Genomic DNA, 22,230 nt, shown 5'->3' with positions numbered 1-22,230 from the left:
TGACATTCCTTTTTTAGATCAGTCTGCGTTGATCCATATAGACCTAATTCTTTCATTTTAACTGCTTAATAGTATTTTGCCGTATGAAAATAATAACTCATTCACCCATTTTCTTATTGATGGGACTTTGCATGGCTTCCATTTCTTTTTTTCGCTATCACTAGCCTCGTTGAACTTAACCTTCTCACGTGCCGTCAGGTGCACAGGTGAGAAATAATCTCCAGGTTATATCCTAGAAGTAGAGTTCCCGCGTCATAGCCCGACAGATAATTTTTTAAGGCTTACTACAACAGATTTACCTAAGGAAACCATTGTATTCAGTAGTTATTCTGAGAGGAACTGGCTTTGCCAGTGAACTTTGTTTTCCTTCCCTGGAGCAAAAGTTTCCATCCGAATAGCAGTTACTATCTAGTGTGGCTTTCAGACGGCATGGTTCTAGTAGGACTTCAAAACTCCTGACAAACTAAGATCTAATAGCACTTGGGTCCCCCAGATTCTTACTGTTACCATTATCATTATTATTGGGCCCCATTTATTGAGTGCTTGTTTTTTTTTTTTTTTTTTTGCCAGAAAAGTTCATAGTGTTATGTGTATTGTCTCTGAAGTCAATTCTCATACTTCTGCAAGATAAACACTACCTCCATTTTAAATAAGAGAAAATGGAGGCTCTGTGAAGTGAAGCATGTTATTCAAAGTCACAAATCTAATGTGCTGAACGGGGAACCCAGGTCTGTCTCACCCCAAAGGCCACAGGTGCCACCTCCTACCTGTCTTTAAGGATGATGCCTCAGTGCCTTCCTTCCATGTCCTGTACTCCTGTTCCATGTCCTGAAACCTACTCTCAAGTATTTCCTTTGGACTCAGGGTGAAAACTCTCAGTAGCCTAGGCAACATTTTTAGGGTTTTTGAATTAATGTGTGGGCTATTTGTCAAAGGGTACTAGTCTGATCATACACTTTCTGATTCTAAAGGTTATGTTTATTTTTTAATCTTTAATACTGAGCTGTTTTCAGTGTATTTTAAAATTATTATGCTCCTAGTTCAATTATAATATGAGTAAGAATATACTTGTTTTATGGTTAGTCCCAAATTTTCTATTTTAATTTAATATCTTTAAAGTATAAGCTAATGGCTTAAATAATCTGGTTCCAATTTTAGAGGCCAGATCTAGCACACACAGTAAGTCACCTAGAACTTACCATCTTTTTACACGCATTGTAAACTTAGATTATTTATTCTTCTAATAGCGAAAAACCTGATGTGTTATCCCAGGAGTTGGGGATGGAAGGGGAGAAATCACCTGCTGAAGACCAGATGAGAATGAAATGGGAAAGCCTACATCAAGAATTTAGTACCAAGCAGAAACTACTTCAGAATGTTCTGGAACAGGAACAAGAGCAAGTGGTATCGAACATTTTGCTTTTACATGTTTAATATAAAAGATGTACAGCTTACTCTACAGGAATGAATGTAACTGTGCAATAATCTGTATTTCCGCATCAATTCCAAAATAAGACAGAAAACGCTGACTCATCCTGCCTTTTTCTTAACAGACCTGTTTCACATATCCCTGTATAATTATATCTTTTTATGTAGAAATTTATTTGACTTCTAGGTACTCTTCTCCTCAGAGATGATTAATATTTGATGACTCATTCACATAAATCATTAAGTTTTAAACAGCCCCCTCTTTTCCCCACAACTTTGAAAATCAAGGGTGCAAATTAAGGATATACACATCTAGACCAAAAGAAATTCTACAGATTTGTCAGTAAATTACTAAGTTGTCTTATTTTCCATTGCTACTTCCAGTATTTAATCATTTCAGAAGACCTTAATAAGAAACATATTGGGACCTCAGTGGAGCTAAAGGAAGGGGAAGCCGGTGATCAACTAGAATGGTCACTGATCCATCTGTAGGCTGGTTCCCAAGATGGGTGGGGACTTGTGATGCTGGAGTTGGTTCCACTAAGTGAGCCAAATCCAGTAGAATTAAATGCAGCAACAGAAGGTTCTAGGTAGATAATGACTATTAGTTCACCCTAAGCAGAAGCCAGTGAACAATGGGGAGTCACAGGAACTCACCCCTTAAAGAATTAATAGGGGAAGCAGAAGCCTATGGGAAGCTGCACCACAGCTGTAGTCCAGCGGGATTTTGAAGCTAGGAGCCTAGTCCCAGGTTCTGGGCCAGCAATGCTCTGAGACATTCCACTTTGGTGATGTTGTCGGAGTAAATTCTAGGACCTTTACTGTAGATCTGAGGACATTGCTCTTCTCACTGATCTGGCCAGGACTAGCTTAGGGGCTGAGCGAGGCTGACCCCGGAAGCGAAAGGGTGTCGATAATTACAGAGCATCTGAGGAGGGAAAGGCAGGAGCTGACCAAGCAGGCGCTGTAGGGCAGCTACACCAGGGATTACCTGAAAGGGGACGATCTAAAGGTAATAACGCACCTCCTCATCTACCCTCAGCAGTTATGACTCCTGCTCCTGGGAACGTGGATCCCAGCCAAGGAAGTATTATAGACAGTTCTGAAAAATTAAGCAGCCAGGGGGGGTCCATAAACAGGAATCAAAGATGAAGCAAAAGTAAAAAAAAAAAAAAGAAAAAAGTGGAAAGCTTCTATGCTAGGTGTGGCATTAAAGAGATGCTGGGTGGTGGCATCTCAGCTCCGGCAGGGAATGAGCCTGGAGTGTTTAGAGGATAATGAGCAATCAGCCTGGCAGGTGAGGCAAGAATAAGATGGTCTAAAAAACTATGGGAAACTTGAGTTTGATTGGAAACATTCGAAAGTTTGGATGCCGGGGCATATCGTGGGCCTTACTAGGGTGACACTGCTGTGCCTAAAAGAGTGTAAGGGAGATGAGGGAATCATGAAAGCAAAAGGATCGGTCTAGATATGGTATTTAGGATGGATTATTTCATCATGGGTAGTGCGAAACCAAGACAAGTTGAGAGGTAGGCTTTGAATTTTTTCCCTACTATTTTCTTTTCTCTTTTTTCTTTTTCTTTTTGTCCCTAAGGGGAAACACTGCCGTTGCAGAATCTAGTCACTATGTTTAGTGGACATGTGTGGCAGAGGTCATTTCTCTCTAGCAGAAGTGTCCATAAGGACAGTTTTCCCAGCCTCTGCTTCAGGGTGCATTTCTCAATGAGAACTCCTGAACATAGCACAGATGCTTGTAAATAAGCTCCCCTGTCTGCCTCCAGCTTTACAGCAGGCCAAATCGGCTCCTGTCTGGCGTACCACTGTACAAGGGGGACGGGCAGGCCCAAGATAAATCCGCGGTGACGTCTTTGCTGGATGGACTGAACCAGGCCTTCGAGGAGGTTTCATCCCAGGTAGGGCTGCACGCTTGGGTTGCTGGTGGATCCTGGGCCCCGCGAGGTTGCCCTGCCCCTGGGCATGAACTGTTGGGACCCAGCACTTGTGATAAGCCTGGAAAGGCAGAGCCACTGGACCCCAGCATCTCCTCCTGGTATTTTCCTTTGATTCCTCAAAACGTTGTACTTAATTATTTCTTCCCGTTCCCTTCTTTTTTTTTTTCTCAGGGCGGGGGGACAAAGAGGCAGAACATTCACTTGGAACAGAAGTTGTATGATGGGGTCTCAGCTACCTCCACTTGGTTGGACGACGTTGAGGAACGTTTATTTGTTGCCACGGCACTTTTACCGGAAGAGACGGAAACTTGCCTCTTCAACCAAGAGGTAAGTTTGGCAGCTTGTGTCTATGAGTGGATGACCTTACAAAGCACTTGAAATGTTGATGTTGGATAATTAATATTATGTATAAAGAAGATAATTAGAGTTCCGGTCAAGATGGCGGAGTGGTAGGACCACGAGCTTGCCTCTTCTTGTGACTACAATGAAACCACAACTGGATGCTAAACAACCATGGAAAAAAGACTGGAACCTAGCAAAAGAGATCCTCTGCAACTGAAAACATAAAGAGGGAACCACAGCAGGACGGTAGGAGGGGTGTGCTCGTGATATAATTGGGCCCCATACCCCCCGGGTGGGCAACCCACAAGCTGAAGATTAGTTAAGTCGCAGAGGACCTCCCACAGGAGTGAGAGCTGTAAGCCCCATGTCAGGCTCCCCAGCTTCGGTCCCGGCATTGGGAAGAGAAGGAGACCCCAGGACATCTGGTTTTGAGGCCAGGGGGGCTTGGCTCTGGGATCCTCAGAGGACTGGGGGAAATGGAGACTCCATTCATTTGAGAAGCATACACCTGCACCAGGTCCAAGGACAGAGGCAGTGATTTCATAGGAACCTGGGCCAGACCTGCCTGCTGGATTTAGAGGGTCTCCAGGGGACATGGGGGACGGCTGCGGCTCACCCAGGGGACATAAAAGCTGGTGGCGGACATTCCGGGATTGTTCATCTACGTGAGCTTTCCTAGAGGCTGACATCTTGATTAGATCATCAGCACCAAGACCCAGCCCCACCCAACAGCCTGTAGGGAAGCCTCAGGCCAAACAACATTCAGGGTGGGAACACAGCCCCACCCATCAGCAGACTTCCTGAGCCACAAAGGCCTCTAGACACTGATGGGCCCTACCCACCAGAGGCCCAGGACCAAGCTTCACCCAGCAGTGGGCAGGCACTGGCTCCTTCTGCCAGGAAACCTGCATAAGCCTCTAGTCCAGCCTCATCCACCAGGGGCAGATACCAGAAATAAGAAAACAGCAGTCCCAAAGCCTGTGGAAGGAATCCACAAACACATAGAAAGATAGACAGTATGAGGCAGCAAAGGAATATCTCCCAGGCCAAGGCACAAGATAAAATCTCAGAAGAAGAAATAAATGATGAGATAGGTAATTTATCTGAGAAAGAGCTTAAACTAATGATGACCAAGATGTTCAGAGAACTCAAGAGGAGTATAGATGCACAGAGCAAAGTTTTTAGCAAAGAGATGGAAAATATAAAGAAGACCCAAACAGAGTTGAATAAAATCACTGAAATGAACCATATACTAGGAGGAACCAAGAATAGACTAAATGAGGCAGAAGAACTAAACGAGGCAGATCAGTGAGCCAGAAGACAGATTAGTGGAAATCACTACTTCGGAACAGAAAAAAGAATAAAAGGGAATGAGGATATTTTAAGAGAACTCTGGGACAATGTGAAGCACTCTGATATTTACATCACAGGGGTCCCAGAAAAAGAAGAGTGAAAGAAAGGACCTGAGAAAATTTTGGGGGAAATAATAACCAAAAACTTCCCCAACTTGGGAAAGGAAACAGCCACCCGAGTCCTGGAAGCGCAGAGACTACCACACAGAATCAACCCAAGGACGTACACACCAAGGCACATAGTCATCAAACTGACAACAATTAAGGATAAGGAGAAAATATTAAAACTAGCAAGAGAAAAGCAATGAATAACATACAAGGGAACTCCCATAAGGTTATCAGCTGATTTTTCAGCAGAAACTTTACAGGCCAGGAGGGAGTGGCAGTGATATATTTAAAGTGATGCAAGGGGGAAACTTGCAACCAAGAATACTCTATCCAGCAAGGCTCTCTTTCAGACTTGATGGAGAAATCAAAATTTTCAGATAAACAAAAGCTAAAAGATTTCAGCACCACCAAACCAACTTTACCAAAATGTTAAAGGAACTTCTCTAGTCATCAGACCATAAGAAAAGAGAACAAAAAGAAGAAAGAGAAAAAAAATTAAAAGAGAGAGAGAGACCTACAAAAGATTGCTTTGGCCATTCGGGGTCTTTTGTGGTTCCTTATAAATTGTGGAATTGTTTGTTCTAGTTCTGTAAGGAATGTCGCAAGTGTTTTGATGGGGGTTGTGCTGGATCTGCGGATTGCTTTGGGTGGTATGGCCATTTTGATGGTGTTGATTCTTCCAATCCAGGAGCACAAGAAATCTTTCCATTTCTTTGTGTCACTTTGGTTTTCAGAGTATAGGTAACCTCCTTGGTTAAGTTTATTTCTAGGTATTTTGTTGTTTTTGATGTAATGGAAATGTCTCTGCCAGTTATAAAATTCTGGTTTTTGAAGTGAAAAAAAAAGTAAACGAAGGGCTGCAAATGGCAAAATATCCTTCATTTTTATGGGTGAGTTCTGTTCCATTTTATATATATATACTGCATCTCCACTGTCTGTTCAACTATTGATGTGCACCTAGGATGCTTCCGTATCTTGGCAATTATAAATAATGTTGCTGCTAATAGCAGGGTTATGTATCTTTTTGAGTTAATTCTTATTTTGTGGTTGGCTTTATTCCTTTGATAACTATGTAAGTTTAAAAAGCTAAAACTGTAAGAGGAGAGGATGTAGCTCAAGTGGTAGAGTGCATGTTTAGCATGCATGAGATCCTGGGTTCAATCCCCAGTACCTCCTCTAACAACAGATAAATAAGTAAACCTAATTACCTCCCCCCACCAAAAAAAAAATTAAAAAGCTAAAGCTCTAAATGTTCTTAGAAACAATGAACAGTGCATATATGTAAATTAAAAAATAAATGTGCAGTAAAAAATAAATGACCTATCAAGCCATGAAAGACATAGAAGAAACTTCAAAGACATATTACTAAGTGAAAAGGCTACAAACTGTACTATTCCAACCAAATGACATTCTGGAAAAGGCACAGCTACAGAAACAATAAAAAGATTGTGGTTTCCAGGGGTTTGGGAAGAGGGAGGGAGGGAGGGAGGAATGATAGATGGAGCACAAGGGATTTTTAGGGCAATGAAATTATTCTGTGTGGTACTGTAGTGGCTACATGTCTTTATGCATTTGTCAAAACCAATAAGAATGTACAAAATCAAGAGCAAACCCTAAAGTTATACTATAGACTTTGGTTGATAATAATGTGCCCATGTCGGTTCATCAGTTGTACCAAATATGCCACACTGGTGAGGGATGTTGAGGATAGGGGAGTATATATGTGTGGGCTATGTGGGAACTCTGTATTTTCTGCTCAATTTTGTGGTGAACCTGAAACTGCTCTAAAAGAATAAAGTCTATTAAAAAAAAAGAAGATAATTAATGTTAAGCATAAAGCAATTCTAATAAAGTACAAATGAGGTGTATTTCCAAGGAGACTAATGCAGAAAAGAGCTGTTTAAATACAGAAAGCTCTCAAAGATATTTATGTTTGATTTTTTTTTTTAATTCTTTGTCTTGTGTATGTAGGAGGCAGAAAAAGTTGAGAACCCTGTGGAAACCCTGTTCTATGTCGCAAATCCTCCACATATGAAACACAAGCTAAAAATAGTAATTATGAATTTCTAAATGGCACTTTAGAAAACTCACTTTTTTTTCACCAAATATTATATACGATTATTAGCGAATGATATAAAGTTTCTGAGGAAAATCTTTCCAACAATAACTTGCCTAATATTTATGGAAGTATATGAAAATGGTCCAACTTGCTTTAGATGCAATTATCAGTGAACAGTGAGAGAGATAGTGGACTTTCTATGAGGAAATGACTTGATTTGTATATAAATTCATGGATCTAAACATTGAAATGCACTTTCTTTTTTTTTTTTTTATCAACCCCAGACTCTTGCCAAAGATATTAAGGAAATGTCTGAAGAAATGGATAAGAACAAGATCTTGTTTTCCCAAGCATTTCCAGAGAACGGCGATAACCGAGGTGTTATTGAAGACACTTTGGGTTGTCTTTTGGGCAGGTTATCTTTGCTAGACTCAGTAGTAAATCAGCGATGTCATCAGATGAAGGAAAGACTTCAGCAGATTCTAAATTTCCAGGTAAGACATCAGCAAGAGGTGTCTGGCCATTCTCCGGCTACATTCACTGATAAACAGGACCCTGGTGAGGTATGGGATAGACCTACTTTTTTTTTTTTTTTTTTTTTGCTCAAATGTACAAAGAGCAAGAACATTACAGAAAATTAAGGGGATTGAACTCAAGGAATAGAAAACTGAAAGTTGAGGAAACCAGCCCACCAAACGAAGGGCTGACGAGAACTTTAAGTGCAACCGGTGGAAGTCATGTTTATGGCACATTATGCTGATAACTTCCAGTTGATAATGGTAGAGTTTAAAACATAAGGACCCCCCCCCAAAAAAAACATGCAGGAAGTGCTGCTTATGCATAATGAACCCTGGAATCCCCATACCTGGGGGCCGTGGACAGTGACTCTGGCCTAATTACTTCTACTTCTGTTAAAAGTGTATTCCTTTACTTCCCAATCTTCACTCTGCAGACTTACTGCCTTTTAGCCCCAGACTGCCGACCAAATAATTGTGTGCTTATGAGACTTTTCCTGTGACTATAAACTTAAGCAAATTGCAAAAGCTGCTGATAAACTTTAGTGTTGATTTTCATTCCTCATAAAAAGCATCTTTGGGGACTACTTAAGTTTTAATTGAACTTCATTCTTAACATAGAAGATTTATAAAATGAGTTTTAACTGAACTTAATTTTTAACAACCATAGATGATTTATAAAATAGATTCATGTAATACATGTAATTAGGGCCTAGGGATTAGTATAAAGTTTTGACTTGCAAAAAAAAAAAAAAAAAGAAGAAGAAGTACTATAAAATGTCAAATAAATGTACCATTAGCCAAGAAACATGGAATTTTCCATATATTCACCTAGGGGGACACATTGTCACTGCCTTCCAGTAGTTTACAGTCTTAAAACTATAAACTAAAATTATCATAAACATTCAGCTATCATTTTTTTATTCACAAAAAATTTTTACATGTATTATTGACATAATAATAGTAATATGGCTTTATCAGTTACTGTTGTATAACCTTAGCTGCTTCTCTGACCTTAGTGTCCCAAACTATTAAACCTGTGCCCATAGTAACTGCCTTATAGGGCTTTGTGAGGATAAAACGAGCTAAAATGTGTAAAACACTTTGAACAGTGTCTAAAACAGTGTACCGCTCAGAAAGCTTTGTTACTGTTGTTGCTATGAATAGTAGTATTTATTACAATAGACAGAGGATTTGAAACCAATGGAAAGGTCAGATTATTTCTCCAAGGTTATGTAACCATCAAGAACTAGAAGCAGGTTTTGACTCAAAGAATGTTTGTATATTTTATATTGTTAGGATGATGGCAGGGGGATGGAGAAAAGTAGACCAACTCATGATGATATATTTTGAAGGCAGAATCAATTGAGGGGCATTGGTTGATGGTTTGGACCTGGGGAACAAGAGACAGGGGGACTCTGACTTGAGCGTCCTTGGGGGCATTGGCTGACAGAGGAGACAGGTGGGTAGCAGTGCCACTGACCAATGGGCAAGACTGGGTCGCTGGCAGTAACCACTGGCCGGGCAAAGATGGGGTAGAATTAAGATACTCAGGTGAATAGTCACAAGTCCTGTGGCTTAGAAAAATGACCTGCATTAGATGTTTGTATTTGTGTCTGTTATGTTGTGTAGTACACGGGAAAAAAGAGCATTTCCCTTAGAGTCAAAAAGCCTGGGGTCGACTATCTGGGTATTTTGATTTGAATGCAAGATCTGACTGCAGGTACACAGGATGTCTAAAATCAGGAAGTCTGCTGTGCAACTTATGGAAACTGGTTGCATTCCTCTAAATTTCCCCTTGTATAAAATAATGCACTGAGTTTTAACAGCATTCTAGTCTATTGGCCGTGAATGAGGTGGGTTAAAAGCATTCACTGTGCTGGTGTTTTTGGTACTTTTAAATTGTTACTGGTAATTATAGGCAGTCAGAGTCAAAAGTGAACTAAGCACGAACACTCTGGAACTTACTTTGGTTAGAGGACCAAGAAGAGAACAACAAACCATGAAATCCTCTTTCAATCACGTTCTTTTTTTGTGTGTGTGTGCCAACAAGTTTCTACTTGTTCGTGGCCAGCTCGTGAACAAAAACCTACATTTCAAAATGTTTGTGCTCCAGTTTAATTGAGAGAAAGAGTTCCAATGTTAATATAATTAAAAGTCAAGTTACAAACCATTTTATTTTACTTTGTACCAAGTGCCCGGTATACTGTCAGCGCTCAGTGCTCAGTGGAATGGCAGCCTTCATCTGCCAGTTAACTTTTGAGTATCAGCTTTTGCCAGACTGCTAACATTATCCTATACCCAACAGACAACCTGGAGGAATGGGTAGATCTTATGTAGGTGTACATTATCTACAAGGAATCGCAAGATTACTATTAACTATTCTGTGTTCAGGAAACTTTTTATCCATAGACTGAAACCCAGCTAAATTTCCTGGACATTTTTATAACTGAATATTTTAAATTATTTAAAAAATGAAAAATGAAAGAATTTCTAATTAAATGAGTGAAGCCGCACAAGTGATTTTAAAACTTCAAACTTTCTATGGACCTGTTTCTGACACAGCTAGAAGCCTACCTCTTTATACCTTGCAAGCAATTCCAGTGACTGTAAGAAAAAAATTGTGATGTCTGTTATGTGTGTGGTATTTAGACACCTTAATTACCCTGCTGTGTCACAAGTGTGGCGGTAAGAAATAGTTAGAATCTTCAGATTTTCATTTTTAAGAGAATACCAACATCCATATGGTTAAAAGGACCTATTATATAGTCTTTTACTTAGTAATTTTTGAATCAGTCGTATTCTTTGCTTTGCTGTCTTCTTGCCTAGTCTCTTCCCGTGATCAGTGCAGCTTCCAGAAATGTGAACTCTGTTCTCTGTTACCTAGAGGAGAATGTGATTAAGATGGAAAATATACTATTAAAAATGTAAAGATGATATACAGCAAGTCCATGCACATTCTTCATTTCAGACCCATGCTGTTTATACTTATCTACTCATTTAGATTAACTGAAATGTTTTTCTAAATGCATGTAGATAATAAAGATGTTATTTCTTTTGAATCGGTTCAAATGAATGGGAACCATCTTTTCCTTCTCATGGTCCACGTGGCCTCACCCTGAACACAGCCGAATGGTACAAGCACTGTCCTAACTCATCAGCCAAACTCCTGCTCCCGGCATCATTTTCCCAGTGCTCTTCTTACAATTCCTTGTTTAGTCTGCAGCTAGGCTTGCGGGTTGGTTCGGGGTTTGGTCAGTGACAGTTATCGTGTGCTTTTCTCTAACTCTCACGTTCAGTGCTATTTCTTTTCTTTCTTTTTTTCAAACTGCAGAATTCACCTACTATTTTGCTTTTTAGTCCTTCATTTTGTGTTCTAATGCTTCTATACATCGTTAAAGACTTTTTTCTTCCTTGGTGTGATTATCTGCCTCATGAGATGATCAGAATTTTGGCATCTTCAGTGACACACTGGAATATGATCAGCCCCCAGTGAGGAGAATGTGATGAGTCAGACTTCAGCCTGTGATGCACCATCAGCCCATCGAAGACGTTTCTGACTAATAAGAAATAGAGCTTATTTGCTGATACTTCAGGAGAAATATTAAAAATTTTGTAATTCAAATTTTGTTCTAGTTTATTATTCCTTTTAGAATTGAGTACCAAAATTCTGATAGTTACCTCTTTTCTGTACAAAGCTAACTTAATATAAGTTTATCTGGACATTTAAATGAGTCATGTTTATGAACAGAAGGCTGAGCTAAGATCTTTTAGCGTTATCTCTTTGTATGTCTTTGGTCATTGTGAATAATATTTCTTTTTTAAACTTCTGGTTGGCTTTTTATAAGCTTGTACAAATTTGTTGAAAATAAGAGAAAGAAGAAAGTGAGGAAGGGAGGGAAGGAGACTAGAAAGGAAAAAGGAGATTATAATTATTCTTAAGCATAAAATTTTCCCCAAATCGAGATAACACCTACAGATTATCTTACTAGATAGTTGTTGTTAGTGTAACATTTATGCTGCAGTGTTTAAATGTGCTCATTTAGTACAGAAATAATGAGGAGATTAGGGTGACCAGTATTAGTTTTTTTTTAAGTAGTGCTTTTTATTTGCATTCTTTGTCTCCATTTGTATTGTATTGGAAATGCTTTGTATAACAAATTCTTCAAAAGTCAATTTTAGCACTTGTGTAAATCATTAACAGTTCCTTTTACTTTTCCATAGGACAGTATTTTTCCTTCTGGACATTAAATTCCTATAGCTACCTATTATTTCTAAGAACGTGTGTTATATTTACAATCACTTTGAATTGTTAAGTCTTCCTGTCGCTTTCCTCCTTAGAATGATCTGAAGGTGCTGTTTACATCACTCGCTGACCACAAATACATCATTCTGCAGAAACTGGCAACTGTGTTGGAACAGCCTGTGGCAGAGCAAATAGAGGTATATACAGCTGCCTTTTTCCAGAAGAGCAAATGCAATGAGTAGATCTGATTTACTAGGAAATTTCGAATGTTCTATGAAAGACTGATGGCTTACTGTGGTGTTTTCGTTGGTCACGTATTTTATTTTTAAGGCTTGAATAACTGCTTGGATTACATGGACTCTATCCCTTACTTCTGCATGCAGCCAGGAAATGTGAGATAGGAAAGGGCATTAATGACAGATGCCACCTAACAGTGAGCTTAGACATGAACCTCAGTGACATTTGGCAGGGAGTCAGACTGTCCTGGTAGTGATACGGATGAAGCACCATGGACATAGTTTAGAAGGTGGGTCCATTACCTTCAGTGGTGATCGGATCAGGGGAAAATTTGGTAAAGGGAAATTTGAACTGGACTTAGAAGTTTGGACATGCAGAGACTAGGAAGAAAGGTGCCAAATAAAGAGGAGAGCCAGAACAAAGACAGAAATGTTAGACAGTTCAGGGCACTTTGGGAGAAAAGCAAGTAACCCTGTTTAGCTGAATTTAACGAGGAACCAAAGTGATTGAGGGGAAATAATGTTGGAAGAGAAGAATTTGAGGCAATTTCTAAGACCTGTTGAATGTCAAAAAATTTGGACTCTATTCTACAAATGAGTGGCCTTGAAACTTCATGGATTGCACACTTCATTGGTGAAAAAGAAGTAAGCACATACCACAAATACATCTACCTATTTATAAATTGTAAGCAGGTACTATGTTACAAAGCATGCACACAAATGAAAGTTTTAAAATGCATGTGGTTGAATATAAATGACAGATGTAGTATTGCATCTCATAGAGCATCTTACTACACTTCGGGGTACTTACACTCACCTTGGACACCACTGGCAGTGGAAGGTCACTAGGGATATTTGAGGGTGAGGGTGAGGGTCAGTGTCAGCTCCTGCTTCTGGATGAGTGACATGGCAGCATCAGGGTCAGGAAGGAGGGTGACCATCCGAGGGTCCCCACGACTGCACTGAGGAGAAGGAATGAGGATTCACACCATCACACTGGCAGTGGAAACAGGGAGGGGAGAAGAAATGGGAAGGCTGTTACATAGAAGATCCCTTTTTGTAGGCTCATGATTATGAAAATGTGTATTTTAATAGAATTTCATAACCTAATTTCAGTAGATCTCCAATGATTCTATGGGTAAGCCACAGGGAATCACCTGAAATAGAAATCATCAGAAAATTTCTCAGTATAAAAGGATCTCTCTCTCTCTCACCATCTAAGATAGTTTACAAAGTTATATGTGCATATGTCTTTTTCTTGACCATAATTTCGTTTGTTTTTTAAAAGCAATCCCTCATTTTCCCCAAACTAAAAAGCATCCTTCCATGTCATAGCTTCTGCTTGCAAGGACATTTTTTATTTTTATTTTTATTTTTTGGCTCATATTGTATCTGATTCCAAACAAGATTTGAGCAGCTGTAGTGATGCTTTGCCTTGAATTTCTAGTGTGAAATTTAAGGTCCGTATGACCACAAGTGACACTTTTATTAATTATTGACCAATGTAACTAAAGTAAATTTCACAGATATAAATAAATAACTGGCTTATCTTTTTGAATAAATGGAAGGCAACTTTTTAAAAAGTGCTAATTAATCCTCCTTGGGTTAAAGAGGTAATAAGAGCAGAAGGCATGGGGATTTATTCATCTTTTGAGTCATGTCTTTCTGACCTAGAACTGACCTGTTGCCCCATGAGTCTGGTGCACAGCTGTCTTCTGGGATCTCCATTTACTGCCATTCTGAGTACTTCCTTCCCTTCTCCCTTCTGTTGGGTCTTCTCTTTCCTGAGTCCCAAGTCTTTGTCTTTATTCTGTTGTTTCCTTGTCTTGTTAGTGCATATCCTTCCTAGGAAAGGATGCACGCTAGATATAATTCTTCAGCACTTTGCATGTCTGAAAATGTTCCAGTACTTTGCTCACACTTATGGTAGCGTGGCTCTTCATAGAAGTCTTGGTCAGTTTTTTATAGAGTTTTGAGGCTTTTCTTCCATTGTTTTCTAGCTTCCGGTGCTGGCTTGAGGAATCTAAAATTGTTCTCATTCCCGAGGGTCCCAGTGTTCTGCAATTTCACAATGATGTGCCTTTTATCCACTGGGCCAGGAGCTACTTTGATTGGGCAGCCTTCATCCTCCTCTTCTGGAACATTTCCTTGTGTCTATTAGAAATATTTATTTAACTATTTTTCATCCCTCTGTTTTATCTGTCTCCCTTTCTGAAACTCCTTGTAGGCAGGTGTGGGACACGCTGGGCCAGTCCTCTCGTTTTCTCATCCAGAGACACTTCTCTCTGTCTTTTTGCTCTGTTTTCTGGAGACTTCCTCAGTTCCAACTCCAGACTTTTTTCTTGACTTTTGCATTTCTGATCTCAGGCATTTAATCTTCCCAGAAGTTTTTTTCGGTTCTCTGAATGGTCTGTTTTTGGTAGTATCCTGTTCCTTTTTTTAAAAAATGCATGACCGTTTGGAATCTCTCTGAGTATTAGTAATAATTTTTTTGGTTGAAGTTTTTTTTTTTTTTTTTTGTATTGGGGGGCTTCGGGTGTTTTTGGTTGAAGGTTTTTATTAGTCTTGGGGTTTTTTTGGTTTGTTTTTTCTTTTTTTGTTTTGTTTTGCCCTGGATAGTCAGTTTCCCTCCACGTTGCTTCTATTTGTTGGCTTATTTTGGGCTCTACCTTTCCCGTTAGAGGCTTTTCTCAGCTATACAGAAATGTTTTGTTGTCTATTCACATTTAGGATGGGAGACCAAACAGCAGAATGGAAACTTCATGAGTGGATGGGGCTGGACAGTTTTGAGATTTATTGAAGGATGGTCTGTGTTGGCTATTTGTTGGGGAACCCTTGTGTCAACATTTTTAGGTCTCTCGGCCTTTTCACATTCCTCCAACTCCCCTTCTGTCTGGGAGGAGAGACGTGGCTTCAGCACTCCACACTCCAGAAGATGCAGGGCTCCTCATTCAGCGCTCAGTGGGCGTCCAGACACTTTATCCCCTTGTTCTCAGTCAAGGACTCAAGCCCACAACTGTGTCTGGCGCCCCTCCATCCAGAGGCTGTCTGTTGTACCTTCTCTGGAAAATAACCTTTCAGCCTTTCACCAAGGAAGGAAGAGCCAGTGTGGAATGAGGAAGGGGATCTGGGAAGTGAACTGCTCTTCAAGCATCTTTTCACCAAGCCCCCTTATTCAGCATCCCATCCCAGGTTGCCCAGAGTCCCAGAGATCCCTGTTGCTGAAATGTGGTGATAAAGAACCACTACTAGCTTAGGATTCAGCTTTCTCGGATTTCCTAAGTCAGTTACCACGTATCCTTCTGATGTGCAGTTTGTAAAATTTTGTTAGTATTATCTTCTTTCCTGTTTCCTTGCTCTTACAGATTTATGGGGGAGAAAAACACACCAGAAAACAAGCAAACAAAAGATTGGCTGTGGTTGTAGTGGGGACTCATGGAAGAGAAAACAGGACACGTGTTTCCTTTGCCATCTGGAGTTCGTGTTCCTTTCATCCTTCAGGGGCAGCTGAGGTGGCTCTTCTTCCAAAAGCCTCCTTCAGCTGCTCCAGGACTCACTGGTGGCTCCGGGCTCCAAAGCCATCTCGCAGGGATGACCAGCATCAAGTTTAGTACATAATTGTATTCGGCCTTATTTCGTTTTCTTCTGCTTACTCAGCTTCCTCACCATCTCTAAGCTCCGTGAAGGCCAGGTTGAGGTCTTGTCCTGCTTCTGCAGACCTCACGCTAGGAAGACAAGGCTCCACACGAGCAGCCTCTTTCAGGCTCGATGGCTTGCTGTTCTCCTTTACAAAGTGGAAGCCCTCCCTGACTATGCTGGAACATACTTTCCTCCTGCCTCACTGAACTTCTCTCCAAAGATGCTCAGAACTGCATTTCAGAAAACCAGAACACAGTCCCCTAGAAAATCTCAGGCAGATACCTTTTTCTGATTCTGTCCTAAGTCATGCTTCTTATTCAGGTTCCTATTCAGTTTTCCTTATTTGTTCCAGGAAGCTGTTCTCCCAGCCATCCATGCTAAGCCCCTCCTACCTCCTCACCTTTAAAATAGCTGATCTGTAGTGTAATAAAGGGCCTTCTTCCCTTTTCTGTATAATAGAGGACCATGGTTTTTATGTGATGTGGTAAATGTCTTTTTTTAATTCTTTCTTATTTTATTAAAATGTAGTTGATTTACAACCTTAGTTTCAGGTGTACAGCAAAGCGATTCAGTTACACATGTACATACATGTATATTTTCTCAGTTTCTTTTACATGGAAAATGTTTTAGGTGGAGAGGGGAGGAACAAACAAGGGGACACCATAGTCACATTTTGCTTGGAGACTGTTCACGTGAGTTTTAATGAAATGTCATAAATCATACATAGGCAATACAGCAGGCTGAAGATGGGCTGAAGGAATTGGATGCAGGAATCATTGAGTTAAAAAGGCGTGCTGACAAGCTGCAGGTGGAGCAGCCTTCCATGCAAGAACTCTCCAGACTTCAGGTACAATTTTCTCCCAGTGGCATTTGACTTCAATGATACATCTTAACTAGAAGTTAAGAAAAAATTATTTTCTCTGTTTTTTCAGGTTTTGGCTAAAACAATTCATGTCATTGAGACCCTGATTTTTCTTCCAAGTAACTCTTAAAACATTTTCTGAAACGTTTACTGTATTTCGTAAAATAAATTATCAATTTTTGAGATTTACTAAAGGGTGGTCTGTCTGGGCTATTTGTTGGAGAATTCTTGTGTCCAATTTTTAAGTCTGATAGTCTCACATTCTAAGATTTTCTGACATAATTATTATTCCAGTGGTTAAGCATTGGTATCATTCCATTGTGGCATATTGTGTTCTACTATAGAAGATACAGTAATTAGCAACCTACCTGGAGAAGTTAAAAGAAAGATCTCTATCCTGTACTATACTCTACCCCCAAAAGCCATTTTAAGGAAAAAAATACTTAAGCTAATACTTTTTAGAAAGTATATTTTCTCAAGTGTCCAAAATTATAGTTTATATTTCCTACATGTTTGAATGGAAAAGAGGCATTGTTTCAATTCCAGAACCAAAAAAAATTAAACTAGAATGCAGCTGAAATCTAAACAGACTTCCTGGCATCTTTCAGGAGTACAGAATAACAGTTGGAATTAGAATGTTTTCCTACATCTGGCACCTGGGCAAGAATCTGTAATCAGGCTGGTAGGAAGATACTGGGATATTAAACCAGCAAAGTAGCATCTGATAGGAAACACAGTTAAGTTATATTAAAGAAAAAAAAAAACACACACATGTTAAGTTTTCTCTGAACTGAGCTATTGAGGGATTAATAATATGAGTCCAACACAGGGTCACAAGTTCTTTCTTTTGAGAAAATAAAATACCTCTTATTTTAAAAAGAACATTTTTATTTTAACTGTCTCATCCGATTACCTAACATTTCATAATATGGACCACTGCCCCCACTCTGTCCTTTTTAGACAGTTTGCCAGCAGTACTTAAATGTCAGGTGTAATGGTCAAGCGTCAGAGCTGTAAATAGGCATTAAAGTTGAACTTTTCCAGATTGAGCCATTTTGACCTGCTAACCCTTAATATGATACATTAATTAGGTCCATATGCCTCAAATAAATTTCGTATTTGGTGTATCATCACCCACTAAAATGTCTTTCCAGTTTAAATAGTTATTTATTTACTCCGCCACATTTGGCAAAAACAGGGCCTTTTTAAGTTTTAAAGTCTTTTTGCTCACATTAAACTCTTCTGTTTCTGTAGCTGTTTATTTGAGGAATAGTCCCAAATCTGATTATTATTTAGCAGACAAAATGTTGAAGATACTCAATTCAGTTATTCTAAAATGATAAAATTTGAGAGCATTCTAAAAATCAGAACTACATTTTCTGTGACTTTTCTCTTGGCCGTGTGAGCAGTTTTTCAGCATTTTAAGCCCAACCTCACCATAAACTATTGGCATCCTGAGAGGACAGGTGTCAGGTGTACCTCACATAGAGGTAAATTTGAATTAAGCATGAGTCTTGCGGTCTGTTTCTTAGGACATGTATGATGAGCTGATGGTGACCATTGGCTCCCGGCGGAGTGGTCTGAACCAGAATCTTGCTCTCAAGAGTCAGTATGAAAGGGCCCTGCAAGATCTGGCTGACCTGCTGGACACTGGACGAGAGAAGATGGCCGGAGACCAGAAAATTATCGTGTCTTCCAAGGAGGAAATCCAACAGCTACTTGACAAACATAAGGTAAAAAAAAAAAAAAAAAGAGAGAGAGAGACAGAAAATTTAGTTTTGGAAGTGCACTCTCACTCACTGATACAATACCTAGGATTATCCATCTTTTATGAGTTTCTACTTGTGTAAGTTACTCTTTAAAATGGTCAACAACTGTATATTCCAACGCAGTGGCATTCAGTAGCGCAGAAAAATGATAAAGGATATATTCCTATAATTTTGTAAGTGAGCAAAGAATACAGATCTTACCGTTTAGTTTAATGAGCGGTATTAACGATGCCTTCTCCCCTCATAGACCGCAATCAACGGGAAACTCAGGGACTCTTCAAACGAGCCCAGCTTCGTTCTTTTTCTTTTTTTTAAACTATCTGCAGCTGTTATTTTTGAAAGTATTTTATTTATTTATTATTGTATTAATTAATTATTTTATTTTGGTGGGGGCTGGTAATTAGGTTTATTTATTTTTTGGAGGAGGCACTGGGGGTTGAACCCAGGGCCTCATGCGAGCTAAGCATGCGCTCTACCACTTTAGCTGTACCCTCCTCCCCCAGCTCCATTCTTAACTCGACTCTCTTCCTTTGTGTCCCTCATGCCCATTTGTTCATCTAGTCCTCAGTGTTCTCTCTGCTTTCCCCCTGTCCTGACCAAGAACTGCCTGCTCTGCTCTGGGAACGCAGAGCAGCCCACTCAGGCTTGGACGGGGTTTATGTATGTTTCGTGCATCACTCAGCTCTTCTGGTCCATAGACACTTGCTCCTCCAGCTGCCGTGGGCCTTCAGTTTTCCTTCCAGGGGACAACGAGTGCTTTTACTTCATAACCAACCTTGGTGGGCGTGAGATTGTCCCATCAGTGTGTGCCTTAACCAGGTTCAGGTTAGGCACCACTCCTCAGTAGAGGAGTGCCTGGTTCACACACACACACAGATAACTCTCTCATTATTAGCCATCCTATGAAAAACAGCAGTTTTGCCAGTTCAGAGACTCCACCTCCCAGACAGTGGACATTTCTTATAGAGGAACTAAAAATTCCCCTGGATTATAGGTGGTTAACAGTCTACCATTATGTAGCTCTCTGGTGGCTTATAAAGGTAGATTTGGGGGGCAGGGGGGTGCAGAATTGTATTTCTTGCTGTTTTTCTCCAGAGGTTTTTATCCAAAACTTTGTGATTTATTAAAGCCTTATCATTTGGCTTTGAAAACATTGCTTTAAAGTTCACAGCTGGTTTTTCTCAAATCTTTGACCAGAGCAATAAAATATCATCCTGAGTTATTCCAGAGGGGAAACTGGGATCAATGTGTGTAAATAACAGAGAAATAAAGCTCAGGAGATGAAGAACCCTAAAAGGAGCAGGCTGCCATCAGGCAGACGGCTCTCCCGGCTGTGAGAAGTCCGTCCAAGGACGTTGGGGGAGATGGGGTTGTAAAAGGAATATTAGCTTTCTGTGAATGTTGGGCCCAATGACCTCCAAGTTCTCTTCCAACTGTAAGATTCTATGATATAATAATTGTCAGTTGAAAATAATGATCCAGCTTCCATTGACCAGACCACTTTCCAAGGGAGGGCTCTTCGTGGCCTTGGGCTTATTGCATGAGACTGAGCGGTTCAGCATCTGTAAGGTGGGAAGTAAAACTGCCTACCTCATGGAATTGTTATAAGGATTAAATGAGTCAGTCGCTGAAGTGTTCATAGAGTGTCTGGCACATGGTACACACTCAGTGTTAGCTGATGTTAGCTCTTCCCAGTCTCTAAGCTTTATCCGTGGTGCTGGGAACAGGATATGGGAGAGCCCTCTCCCCATCTTCTGGGGCCTTTTACAGATAAAAAGGAACATTTCAAAACACATCTGTAGTGTTGTGCGAGGTGTACAGTTCTGCTGTGGGCAGGTACATTATGAGGGAAATTAAAAAATATATCTTGCCAACCAGGGCGTGTGGCACACTGGGCTTGGCGGTGAGTATTAAGCACAAGGAATGCTCTGAGAATTAAAAAAGGGCCATGGAGGAAGAAAAGTTGTGAATGTGCCAAGTGAGGGTATCCCGGGAAGTACAGAGTATAGGCTGAGGCTGAAGATGGGAGAATGGGAGCTGGTGTGTCCGGGGAACAAGGGAGGGCGGTCTGTGGTGGAGGAGGTGAGAGGCCACCCAGAGGGTCTAGGGGTCAAGAGCTGAGAGAGCGGAGGAACGTTTTCAGCAGCTGGTCACGCACAACGGGATCTGTTTTGGGGACAAAGTGCAGCATGGCAGTGCGTCGGTGCTTTGGGTTGGGGGACAAGAGGGGTCATTTAGGCCACTTGGCTGGAGCCCCCATCTCTGCAGGAAGTGGTGTGTGCCTGGGAGGGTGGAGGCCGGCAGGGGGACCAGTACCCCTCATGTCTGAGCTAAGTTCCATCAGCTTCCATGTTTGAAACCATTTTTATTGTAAGGTTGGATACAAGTGAATTGCTGACCTCTTTCTGTCTGAAAAATTGCAGGAATACTTTCAGGGTCTGGAATCTCACATGATCTTGACTGAAACACTCTTCAGAAAGATCATCAGCTTTGCAGTCCAGCGGGAAACTCAGTTCCACACCGAGCTGATGGCTCAGGCTGCGGCCGTCCTCAAACGGGCTCACAAGAGGGGCGTGGAGCTGGAGTACATTCTAGAGGTGAGACTTGGTGCTGCACCTGTCCGAGGCTCACCCACTACCGACAGACAGACCCTCCAGGCCGGGCGTGTTCTCTCGTGGGATCTGTGTCCTGTGACCCCGGAGGTCCCTCAGACTCAGCGTCTTGGGTTGCCCTGTGCCCCTTGTATTTCCTGTTCATGTTTGGATAAACGCTGTGCTCACTGTGAATTCAGCCAGATGAATACTGATTTCAGACTGAGGTCTTGAAAAACTGCTAACCTTTGCTAGACATTATTGAAAAAGACTTCACATGATTAAAAAAAAAAAGATTTTCCAATTTAAAATAAAATAAAATCATAAGAATAAGTGATGTGGGAGTTCTCCTGAGTAGAATGTCTGTAATATGTATTTATATTTCTTAAATGTCTGTGTGAGGTTTATTTTGCAAATGTAATGCATTTAGTTCGCTTACTATGGGAAGTAAACATGCCCATCTCTTTCACTTACGTCATAGCATCATCACTTGGTAAAGAATGAAACCGTAACTATCAGATGCCTCCTGTATTCCAGGTGTGCTGCATACATTATCCTCACACTGGACCAGATGCTTGATTGATTGATTTTTACCTATGCATACTGTTTATGTTTATTTTGTATATTCATTAAAATCTATAATATCAGACATGTTTGAATATTTCTTAACTTTGAAGTAGAGTTGTATCTGGGGCCATAAAAATCTTAAATTAAAATGAAACAAACAGGTCCTCTCACACCTCTGGAAATTACCCATTAACCAAAATATATATCCTCAAAGAAGTACCAGTATGCTATTTTCTAATGTCATTAAATCATGTTTGAAAGAAAATAATTATAAAGATTGATTGTATAGCACTGCAAATATTTACTCTAAAATACTAGAAGAAAAATGAAACACATTTTTGGCCTGATGAACACCATTTACGTGAAAGTGTCTAGAGAAAAGTGACTGGAAGGAAGTATATGAAAATAGTGAAATAGAAGTATTTTTTTCTTTTGGAGACAAGATTATTATTAACCCTATTTTTTTTAATGTTGAAAATGAGGTTCACCGAAGTATAGTAAGTTTCCCATACCATACAGCTAGTTAGTGGTGGATGTGAAAGCCAGTTTACAGGGGTAAACTGA

General features: G+C 40.3%; 1 protein-coding gene across 15 annotated transcripts in view; it reads left to right on the top strand.

The window, feature by feature from the left end:
• Positions 1 to 22,230, top strand: part of SYNE1 (spectrin repeat containing nuclear envelope protein 1) — a 427,871-nt gene that overhangs the window by 302,940 nt on the left and 102,701 nt on the right. For 13 of the 15 annotated variants that reach the window (XM_032485189.1, XM_032485193.1, XM_032485194.1 and 10 more), the window contains 8 exons: positions 1,248 to 1,404; positions 3,210 to 3,341; positions 3,552 to 3,707; positions 7,526 to 7,735; positions 12,098 to 12,199; positions 16,605 to 16,724; positions 18,272 to 18,472; positions 20,932 to 21,105. In XM_032485189.1, coding sequence (XP_032341080.1) covers positions 1,248 to 1,404; positions 3,210 to 3,341; positions 3,552 to 3,707; positions 7,526 to 7,735; positions 12,098 to 12,199; positions 16,605 to 16,724; positions 18,272 to 18,472; positions 20,932 to 21,105 — 1,252 coding nt within the window. The remainder of the gene's footprint in view (positions 1 to 1,247; positions 1,405 to 3,209; positions 3,342 to 3,551; positions 3,708 to 7,525; positions 7,736 to 12,097; positions 12,200 to 16,604; positions 16,725 to 18,271; positions 18,473 to 20,931; positions 21,106 to 22,230) is intronic. The other 2 variants (XM_032485202.1, XM_032485203.1) reach the window with 1 other exon arrangement.

This window comes from Camelus ferus, chromosome 8 (assembly GCF_009834535.1).
Source record: "Camelus ferus isolate YT-003-E chromosome 8, BCGSAC_Cfer_1.0, whole genome shotgun sequence".
NCBI classification, from domain to species: domain Eukaryota; kingdom Metazoa; phylum Chordata; class Mammalia; order Artiodactyla; family Camelidae; genus Camelus; species Camelus ferus.
Note: the sequence above shows the minus strand (reverse complement) of the source record. Positions and strands in the feature narration are given on the sequence as shown.